The sequence below is a fragment of the Accipiter gentilis genome, chromosome 28, assembly GCF_929443795.1.
Source record: "Accipiter gentilis chromosome 28, bAccGen1.1, whole genome shotgun sequence".
NCBI classification, from domain to species: Eukaryota; Metazoa; Chordata; class Aves; order Accipitriformes; family Accipitridae; genus Astur; species Astur gentilis.
The window spans coordinates 3,979,004-3,990,638 of NC_064907.1; the positions used below are offsets into that span (position 1 = coordinate 3,979,004).

Consider the following 11,635-nt stretch of genomic DNA (forward strand, 5'->3'; position numbering starts at 1 on the left):
CAATCTTGACAATATTAACATCTGTAACAATCACTGACCAGTCTCATTTCAACACTTCTAGTGTACTTTGCCAAGCTCTGCAGCATATTAAGAGTAAAACAGAAAGTGATAATCCTCACCAAAGGTGATCGTTCAGCCAAAATTCAGATCAAAGCATTAGGACTTTAACAAAAAAAAACCATTAGAATACAAGTCCGAGTATTTGCTGTCATAACAAGATTGCCATGACTGTATTTCATGTCTCTCTTCATTATAAATCCATTTGGCACCCTTTCTAATAGCCAGCCTGCCCTCAGAAAAAAATTATTTGATGTTCCTGCGGATGTCATATGTGCCCTGTACTTTTATAGCACTTCTATTGTAATTCAACATTAATTATCTTTCCAATTAATGTACTGCATAATGCTGCAATATTAAATGCTTGCATTTTGTAAATGAGAAAACTGAGCTCAGTTCTGTCTGCTTTGATCCCATTTTACTTTTATTATAATTCAGCACCAGAATTCTTTTCCTTTTTGGTTGGGTTATTGACACCCTGAACACACACAAGGGAGCCATCGCTTGCATACAAAAGATACATTTATGCTTCTCTTTCCCGAGAAGACCTCCAATTTCTCTTTTTCAATATCATTTTAATATACTTTCCTGCCTAATGACTGTTACTGAACAGCTCATAAGGGAAATGGAGGTGACAGAAGTACTAAAAGAGCAGCATTTAGCAGTTACCATAAATTTAGACATCATAAATACCTACAACTGCTGGAAAATGGTAAGTGTGAAGCAGGTCACAAATACAGAAAAAATGTAATCAAAACAGTGGTCAGGGAGTGAAAAAAACTCTTCTTTAGAAGCTGAATGATCCAACATATTCCGTAAAGGTTGTGTGTCAAAAATACCATTCCAAGTTTTACTGCTGAGTACCATAATAAAAAGAAAAGTATAAAAAACCCCCATATATAAAGCATAAAATATAGAAATGGAAAATATATATCAAAAATTGCTCCCTGTATGTATGGCTGAAAGAATATATGACTGGTGATTTTCCACAATGAGGAGTTTAATTTTTTTGTTGGGTTTGAATCTTCAGTTTAGTTTAGCTGCTGTCGATAGCTGCAATCATTGTGGGCTACTGGATTCGACCTTCAAGGCCACCATCTGAAAGCACCTCACAGTGCTTTTTCATCCTTAATGAGCTTAAGTGCTTGAGGAAGGTACAAATTCTCTCTTTCTCTAGCTTGCTTTGTTACCCCAGCACATCATTTTTGACAGAACCAAATCTACAACACACAGAAAGTTGCAAAAAAAATCAGTTGCCCCTCACGCTTTCTAGAACGTTCTTTAATGCTCATCATAGCTGGCAATTACTGAGTATTGCATATGCGCTGAGAATTTGCAGATGAGACTGAAGGAATTTAAGAATGTCACCTATAAAATATTCCCTCAGATAGCTTAATAACCTCAGTTTAAATAACCTTGCTGGTCAAAAGGTGTAAAATTTAAGAGTAGCCTATTTAAGCACCTTGAGACTGTATTTCCTCTTGAACTGCCCTGGAATACTTCACTGTAATCTTAAACTGAGAAATACTGTGGTTTAAGTGGACAGGCTGGCTACTACTGATCCATCAGTAATTCAGGCAACCTACTTTAATAGGAAGTAGTGCTCCTGTTTCAACATCATCCTCAATCAAAGCCTTTTCAACTTCCTTTTATTAATTGCTTAGCAATGACCTTGCCTTGCTGCTGCAGCAGGTACAGCTGAGGCAAATAGCCATGGAATGCTGCTGCTTTTTCTAATGCTTATGTAAAGCTTATAGGGAATCTCAGATTTGTTTGAGATCGCTTTAGCAACCTGGTATTAACCCACTTCATTCTGATACGGTTTGGTTTTGTATGTTCTGTTTTGGTCTTCAATCCTGACTGGTACCCCACTTTCAGTGTACTTATTTTAAATGGCCATTATTACAGTTGTTAATTTTGAAAGCAAATTCACATCTGCATCGATCCTTTCTTCCCACCATGAGAATGCCAGTCTTTGGGACACTGGCATCTTAGCTACTCAACCTAAAGGACCAACAGCTGGAAATTTTTTGCACCATCAGTGAGCTGTATGCAGTTTTCATTGCTACAACAAACATGGCTAGAACAGAAGAAAATTAAAAGGGGAATATGCCAGGAAAGACAGACAAACAAGATTTTACGGAGATCTGACTACAAAATGAAAGACGTTCCTAACTATGCATTGAAGTTAACTTGTCTTAATCATTCCTTTGTCACTGGCCGACTTTTAGAAAGGGATTCTTGTCAGCACTGAATGACTGGGAGTTTGTTGTGTTTACCATCAGCTAACAAAGTGTGCAGCAGAAGGTCTCACAGAGTCCATCTGTGTTAACACCTCAAGTACACAATACTTGAGTTTTCAGCCTTGCTAAGGTATATTCTTTACCCAACATTGCTGTTAACAAGTACTCCTTCTGCCAAGTCATTTATCACACTTAAGACAATTATTTCTCAGACAAAAGCTAACAAACCATGAAGACTGTAACCTTCCCTACTGGCTAAATTAGCAACTGTGTGCCCATTACCCATATATTCCTTCTCCAAGTACTTTTTCCTTTATATTCCTTCTATTCAGAGATAAAGAAATGCCTCTGGTGAGGAAAACAAACAGCTGTCAAAGACTGGTGTTTAACCAGCCTCCCAAGGGAAAACTGCAGCCTAAAAAGGCAACCCTTTATGAGACCATTCAATGTTCAACCACCTTGTGCACACCAGTCTTCTGGCACCACCAAAGGACAGTCATTCTGTTCTAGAAAGTGGCATGTCAAAGTTCCCAGACAGACGTCCACAAAATTCCACATCCTGGCTCTGAGATTGTATGTACTACTGTTAGGCATAAAGTAACCCAGGCAAACCCAGACAACCCAGGCAAAGGCTCCATTTCCAGAGTTATGCAAGTAGCACGCTTTCTTCTCTCATGTCTAAAAACCCCGTCCTTCCAAGCAAGTCAACCAGACAGTTACCAAGCCCCCTGCCTTGATACCCCCATTCCTGCCCAGCCAGGAGCATCTTCATTAGCTTCCTCAACATCCAAAGCAGGGTGGGTGCCCAGGAGTCCCAACAATCATGTGGAAAAAACTGATGTTCTCAACATATGTTTCCAATTTCCCCCATGGGTGACCCTGTGTTGAGGTTAAGCAACAAAGCAAGCCACCACCAGAAGGGGGATGCCAACCTCCATAAGCAAGTTCTGTCTAAGGCAATTCTTTCACTTGCTCAGCATGAGATCTCACACTACTAAAGGAAAGAAAAATATTATTGCCAATGGGGGGAGAAAATTTCCACCACTGAGTTTGTTTACTTTTTTCTCATGTTTATCAGCACACAGAAAGTAGCAAAAGACAGCTATAAGACCTTTTGAAAATTCATTTTATACTATGAATTTAGAAATTAAAATTATACATGAATACGATGAACTTAGAAATTTAAGAATCAACATGACACTTCATGAATGTTTTAAAAAAATCTCTTGGAAAATCACTTCCAACATTTCCAGTGATTTCAGCAGGTTTAACTACTGCATATATATTCCACACAAGATTCTACCATGTAACATGAAATCATAGCTAAAAATCCATGTTAAAAACGAGGTAAGGCCAAAGAACTACAGGTCATTTATGAGAATCCAGTGAAGTCAATGATACTAACTGCATGAGCAAGGATTGCTTGTGGAAGTTAAGACAGGAGAAACAGGTTTGCAAAATGCATAGATTTTCAAAGTTTTTAAATCATATATTGTCCTGGTTTCTGTTTTATTTCATAGAATTGAATGAAAAGCAGCCTGAACATGAGATTTTTCTGTAAAGGACGTTCAGGCCGTGCAGTACACATTGTATTTTAATTTTGCTCCCAGCTTAACTCCGTCTAAGCACACTTTGAATTTGGCATCCATTTCCTGGTTCTGAGCTTCAGTGAAAAGATTTTTCAGTCTCCAACAACACCTGGAATATAAGAAAAGTAAAATATTACAATATCCTTGACTGTAAGGACCTAGGAGTATGATTTAAAACAAAAAACTACCTTGTCTGTCTTGTTATCATATTTCAGGATAATCAAATTCTTTTATTCTTCCCACAAGAAAAGAATCTCTGACCCAAGAATACACTCTTATGTTTGCCTTATGTTTGGGGTCCTCAATAGAATGTGAACATAAAGTGAACATAGGAAGCTACTGGTCTGCTTTCATAGCTTTGGCATGTGCCTTGTACAGCTGCAGAAGAGCATAAAAGATGACCAGCAGTTGTGAAATCAACCCAGAAAGTTCAAAGATTTGGCTTTTAACTGGAAAAGCTTTGTGCACTGCAACGAGACACTGCTGTAAAATGTAGTCTACCTTTAATCTAGATTTTGGAGAGCCCACAGTCTGAGGTTGTCTGAGTCTACAGCTCTAGCTTGATCCATGACTAAAAGACACAGCTCAGTCTGTGGAGTGTCTGGATTCCACGTGTTGACTGAGTTTCATAGGCAATCACAAGGGTTATTTAGAAAACCCAAGAAGAAACATCTGTGGAGGCATGCTGTAGACCGAGTGCCAGGCTATCCCCAGTACTCACAGAAGCCAAAATAAAACTCTTCTTTGTTTTAATTGGTGCTTACTCCATACCATGACTGAAGGATGCACTTCTGCTAATCACATTACACAGGGCTTTACCGAATGGTAGTAGCATCCCGAAGCACAATCAGTGTTTCTTAAACAACTCCCAACCTTGAAAATTATACAGAAAGATTAACCACCTACTGATCCAAATTCCTGTCTGCCCAAGATGCAGTGCTATCATTCACCACCCTGGCAAAATACAAACAAATTTACCTTTGCGGAAAAGAATTGAGCCAACAGCACCATGAATCTCCTCAGCCTTATTGTCCACTGCCTGGAAAGTGGCACTGTCTGCAATGGACTGGATCTGCTCTGCCATTGGGAAGAATCCAAAGAATTCAGCTATCTGCTTTACACTGGCAGTCAGGTTCTGAAAGCAACACAGTGAAAGGGAGACATGCAATAGGCTTCCTCTAAAAAAAGGAGTTACCCACTTGGGATGTGCATTGCCATCATCTATAACCAATATCTGTTTTCCTTCACAGTATGTTTTCTGCATTACACTGGAGGTCAGCATTTGTATAGCCAGGCTCAACTTGTCGCTAAAATCAACTTGATTTTCCTCTTTCAGAAACCTGTGCCTTTTGCTGTTAATTTCAGCAGATTTCAAGGAATAGGCTCAGATGTGTTTTGCCTGTCAGTACACAGCATCTGCTTTACCTCTTTCAGGTCTTCATACATTATGATCATAGTATTGTCATCCTCAATGTGTTTGTTCCAGGTGACTGCATGATCAAAACAGGATCCCCAGACAACTGCGAAAAAGAGAAAAAAGCATTAGTGTGACCATCTTTTCTTACTGGGTACTTACTTCTCTCTGACTGAAGAATTGCCTTCTGTTGCCTATCAGTTACATCAGTGCAAACAAACAGAACAGCCTGTCCTTTCCACCGTACCATACCATACATCAGAATGACAGAGGCTTCCTCTGGACTTTTGTAGATAAATGGTTTCCACACAGAAATACAAATTTCAGTGTGTCCTTCCCCTCTGTTTCTGTATTGTCATTTAAACATCTCTTAAAAGCAAAAGCCAGACATCAGTCTAAATCTAAAATCTGGGTTGCTAATGAGGTGTGCAGAAACAGTAAAGACAACAAACTGCCATTTTATTACCACTTAGATCAGTAGCACTTCCTCTGTCACTAAGTGGCAGAATTTTGACCCAATCCCATTGTCAAACTGCCATGCAATTCCCTCACCCTTGCCTGGAAGAGCAAAATACCCAGAAGAAACATCTTTTGGACATTCTCCCCATTCTGGCATTCAGCTGCCTCCTTTATCCTGATGTATGGCCATCAGTAAACTAATTATGACACAGCTGTTTTCCCACTGGCCCCATTTAGTTGTTTTTAAATATTTTTTTTCTGTTGCTTCTTCAGCTACATTCAGTAACTATAACAATACCTTTCCCATTCATGAACTCTGAGAAGAACTCATCCCAGGAGCTGTAACTGGGGACTCTTGGCACACTGTTGTGGAAATGGAAAAATGAAACAGCTGTATCTTTAGGGTTTCGAAACAGCACTAGTATCTGGAGTGGGAGAAAGAGGTCAACAATTTTAGATCACTTATTTCCCCTGGCAACCAAAACGAGAGTATAACCAAACATTCTGCAATCAATAACATACTGAGGGCTATAACGTATTTTATTAGTTAGGGCATGAAGAACAAATTTATAACATGATCATAATAAAGACCTTGTTACCACTTCTAAGATTTGATTATGTCATGAAGCAATTGTAGAAAGAAGCAACTGGAAAAACTGTAATATTGTCATTGAACACTATCCCATAGCTACCTAAGACCTGGGAAATTATTAGGAAATATTTGCCAAACCCCTGCTAGGAAAAGCTCTGTTCAATTCTCCTTTAGGAAACCACAGCTGTTACAATCATCTCCCATTTTTCAAAGCATGGCAATAATGTACTTGAAATCCTAAGAGACTATAATCCTCACAGAAGTGTAAACACTTCTGAAAACACATTATACACATCAAATTTTTTTGTTATACATGTTATATTTTTTCTTGTCTCATTGAGCAAAAAATACATGGAAAAAATCCCCATCTCTTAACCAATTAATTCCTTCATCTGTGGTACATCTCGTAAGTGCTATGTATCCACCATTGTTCAGTGACCAAGTACCAGAAATATTAAAGTTTTAACAGTGTGACTCTTTGCAAGGAGACAGTCAATGTCCCAGAGATACTGCTGCCACATTCATTCCCACTATGGATGTGCATAGGAAAGAGTAGCAGAAAAGAGGAAAGTGTGACATTCCGGCCATTTCTGAGCACTGCAACAGCCTCTAGTTCTGTTCTTGTTTATGTCAACTACAGCACCCCCAAGGCTACTGTAAATTGTAGGAGGTGCTAAGCCAGCCCAGGCATCATGAGACTCCCACTGTCTCCAAGTTGCTTTCCCCCAGCGCCATCCGCTTGGGCTCAAGAAAAGGACGTGGCCCCAAAGCTACTCTTGCATGATGGTACTGCCAGAGATGAGGCTTGTTCTTGGAAAAAGAAAAAAGCCCACCTTGGTTTTGTTCTTGAAAATAGACCTGGGGAGGCAATCATAATTCAGATGTGTTGCCAAAATCCTTGGAGATGGAATCTGCTTCATCCTCTTTAAACAGAACCATAAGTGAGAACAGGTTTATTACATGGGTGCAGCAATGATCGGTGAGAGTCGCCTGTGTGAAACAGCCTCTAATCAAAAGGCATTAGTCATCCAAGATTACCTTTTTTCCCCTCTCAGGAGAAATATCTTTACTTGCTGCATGACTTCATTTTAATAACTTGTATGTAGGGGTGCAGGAGAGAGAAAACAACAGACTTCAAGTGGTTCAACAGTTTCTTTTCACTAACCTGATATTTATCTGGATCTCCAATTTCAGTAAGTGGTAGTTCTGTGCTTACAGGTTTACTCTGGATAGTTGTAAATATCAAATCACTTATAATCTGGATAAGCCAGTTCACACCTGCACCAAGAAACCCAGAGAACAAAATAAAACATATCACAGGTTTATAGCCTTCTCATTACATAGCTTAATTCAGCATAATAGCCAGTCATCAAATGACAAATAACGCTAAAGCTCTCAAGTTATTATAAACAAAATAATGTTTTCCATTCATGAGATCCTCAACAGCTTCTTAACTGTGACCTTCTTGGCTTACTTATAACTGGTATGTCGAAAGCACGGTGGGCAGAACTGACTCAATGCACTTAACATCTTTTTAATATATTCATAAAACACTCAGTGACAGACAATAAAGGGAGCTTTCCTGTCTTTTACAGAGAAACACCTGGGAAGAATCTGGATAGGAGAAGGAAGGAAGGAATGAGCAAGGAGCTTTGCTCATTCTGCTGAGGAAAGCGTCTGCCTCTCTCTACTGCCCTGGGTCAAGGACGAAATGGAGTCATCTATTCAATGTCACTGCCAGGGCTTGTCCTCAGTTGTGCCTGTTGCTGGCTTCGTAAAGTACATGCCAGAACAAGTGCTAGAAGAGCTGTTACCCACCAGACACCTGCATCCCTCCCCACCCTTCACCCTTTGGAAGGGATCTTGCCGTAAGGCCTCCCCCATACAGCATCCCATTCCAGCATGAGCCTGTGGCCAGCTCCTGGAGCTGCGCCGTGGTGCCTGCTTCCCCAAGGTTTCCAGGAATCTCATTTGCTCCACTGATGCTCTGCCGATTGCCAGCAGGACAGAGCGAGGGAACAGCATGTTCACCTTGGCCCGCAGCACCCTCCCTGTGTGCTTGGGGGGAGGCACTTGGAAGGCTTCCCACTGGGCCCATGGAGATGGAGCTGCAGAGCTGCCGACACCTCCTGCAGGCTGCGAGTCCCCTGTGAACACAGCTGCCAGAGGCACTAACAGAGAACGCACAATGCAAACAGCTTTAACCTCTCATGCTTTCAGCGGAAAGTTATTCCAAGAAAGGAATAACTTCCACTCTATGTTACATAAAGTGGCTCAGGATGCTTGGATGGAAACAGCTGATACACATATTTATACAATAATGTGTATACAATGTGTACACATCATACAATGTCTTATAATGCATACAAATACTACATTTATACACCACCCAATACCATATTTATATATAAGACAGTGTAGGATGTATATCATTTGTATCACTCTCCCATTAATGCACAGATCAGAGCCAAAAGCATTGTCTCCAAATCCATGTCCTCATCTGCCCAGTATTAATTGCATGCACACAAATACAAATTTTATTTCAAAGAAAAGCTACAGTTGATAAACCTAAAATTCCTATTGGCTTCGCAACTGTGCAACCTGTCCCTAGAAAGTACTGCATCCTGGAGCTCCATCGTCCTTCACCCCTACCTCATCAATAGTTGTCTGTGTCAGTTTTCCTCTCCACTGTGCACAGGTGAGTTAGGGCAAACATTTTATATAGTGAGACTTTACTGTAACTTAACCTTCATAATCCTTAATAAGTAAAAGGAATGAGGACAACATTAAAACTTTAGAGACAAATCTCTTGAAGGACCTCAACGCAAGTCCTTCATCAGGCATGTTCATGATTATCTAAACCTGGCTAATGCCAAAGAGTTTAAGCCCTGCACAGAAAAAAAATGAGAAGTTGGCAGAGGAAACCAGACACCAGACTCCCTTGGTTCAAGAGGGAAAGAGGGTTGCAGAGAGATTTTTATTACTGCCTGGTGATGCTATGGTTTGGTGGGTTCGAGTGTTCCATCAAGGGGCAAAAGGGAGCCCAGCAATTTCTGGTTTCAAACTGTGGCAGCTAATCTTTCCTTTTCATTCTTTATCCTCCTCTCTTGCCCTTCCCCCCTCCCCCCCCCCTTTGTGAGCTATAGGAAATTAGGACAAGAAACCTATTTAGCACTGCTTAAGAGTATAACAGCAAACATCCAAATGGGACAAAATTCCAAAATATTTACCTGCAGATTGTTAACTACACTGCACTGCACAAATGCAGCATTTTCTCTCCCTCCTGCTTTCCTATTTCTTCTGTGCACCCTCTCATACATGCTTTCCACCAGTGCCCGCTGGGTGTCCTGGGTTCAGCTGGGATAGAGTTAATTTTTACAGGAACCTGGGAGGTGGGGGCATAGCCGGGGCAGCTGACCTGAACTAGCCAAGGAGCTATTCCATACCCTGTGCCATCCTGCCCAGTATATAAATGGGGAGCGGGCCGGGGGGTGGTCTCGGTTTTTCGGTGGGGGAAGTGGCGGAGCGTCGGGTCCCGGGTGGTGAGCAGTTGCACTGTGCATCACTCTTTTTGTATACTTTTTCATTAGTACCGTTGTTGTTGTTGTAATTTCTTTGTGTTTGTCCCAGTAAACTGCCTTTATCTCAACCCTCGAGGTTCCAGTTTCTTTTTCCTTTTTCTCTCCTCCGTCTCCTCCCCATCCCACCGGAGGGGGGCGGAGGAGTGAGCGAGCGGCTGCGTGGTCCTTTGTTACCGGCCGGGCTGAAACCACGACACTGGGTAACAGGGTGCTGCATTCCCCGGCAAACCATGGGGAGCGGTGTACTCCCTCTCCTACTGACAACTAGCAATGGTCTCTGGTAAAATTTTTCCCTGCTGACCTACCACAAACTGCCCGGTATTAACAGTGTGAGATCTATTTCTTTATCTGCTGCTTCCTCTCCCCAAGCAGGAGAGGTTTACTGACTTAATAAACCTCAGAGGCAATCAATCAGCATCATGACTCCATGTCTGAACTCTTCCAAACTCTGTGACAAATCAAAGCCAGTGCCAACTTATGAAAATGACCTTTTAGGTCTTTATAGGGTCCAGAAGAACTCTGCACCCAGACCCAATGGAATTACAGGCTCCTTAAAATAAAGGTGCGCATTTCACATTTTGTGCCAGCTCCCTCCTTTTGTATTTGCCCTCTCTTTCTCTCAGTTCAATGTCCTGTCTCACAGCTGCTATACATTCACCCTAAACACTACAGGCATACTTCTTAAGCCCCTAAATACACCACAGTTTCTTTCCAGATCAGAACTCACCAACCGATGGGAATTCTATGTGCTGAATGAGGACTCTGATTAGAGCCCAACTCGATCGCATCCACTACCATGCTAATGCAATGAAATCCTTCCCTGGACCCACATTTTCTCCACCAGCCCTAAGCTTCTGCTGTTTGGGTCTCAAAGAAGAAACATACGCTTGGATAGGATTTCCACTAGTTGGTTGGTTGTGGGGGTTTTTCACTGCTCCTTTTTCACTTTTCCTTTCTGCAAACCTTTGACTAAAAGATTTAGACTTTCAGTATGTCTTAGTCAATACCATTTTGCAGTAACAAAACAAAAAACAATGCTGATAGTGAATAATGCCAAGAAACAGCTTATAATTTTGCAAGTAAAGATGCTGTGCCTTGTCACTTTCTACAACAGAGTCTAATGCATAACTTTATTGCCTTTGTACACTACACTACTAACACGCTTTTCAGAATACAGTTTATCATACTGGCAGAGTTGTCTTGTCCCACTGACATATAACTATGTACTTTATTCTCACTTCTTCAGCAAAAAATATCTTTGAACACTAAAACTTCCTTTTCCTTTCAGAAACATAAACCATATTAGGAAGCAGTGCAACAGACTGCTCAATTAAGATAAAGCAGGACAAAACCATGCTGCCTCTGGTTGAAGTAGAAATGCCCAACACCCTCACACAATGTACAACCACAATCAGTTGGTTTTCCTTCTTATTGTGTCAGTTACAGTATTGTAGACTACAGCAAGCAATTTATAATGCATTCACCACATCTGGGGTAGGACACCAGCAGAATATCATCTCTTCTGGCTTCCAGGTTCTCCAGGGCTTGGAACATTTCTGCACTGCACACTGTGGCAGGATACGGGGTCCCCCAGTAGGAGAACAGCAGATCCTTCAAGGTAAGCCCTTCAGACTTTGCCAACGCTTTATTTATCTCATCAACAAAGGCTTTTTTGTCCTCAGCCATATTTACCACGTTTG

At 41.1% G+C, this 11,635-nt stretch overlaps 1 protein-coding gene across 1 annotated transcript; it reads right to left on the reverse strand.

Moving 5' to 3' along the window:
• Positions 1-3,516: 3,516 nt before the first annotated feature.
• On the reverse strand, positions 3,517-11,621 carry SULT6B1 (sulfotransferase family 6B member 1). The gene is made up of 7 exons (XM_049831490.1): positions 11,420-11,621; positions 7,520-7,632; positions 7,188-7,277; positions 6,061-6,187; positions 5,315-5,409; positions 4,840-5,024; positions 3,517-3,998 (listed from the first exon to the last, which is right to left on the reverse strand). Exons 1-7 carry the CDS (start codon positions 11,619-11,621, stop codon positions 3,869-3,871), a joined length of 942 nt encoding a protein of 313 aa, XP_049687447.1. The 3' UTR covers positions 3,517-3,868.
• Positions 11,622-11,635: the final 14 nt, after the last annotated feature.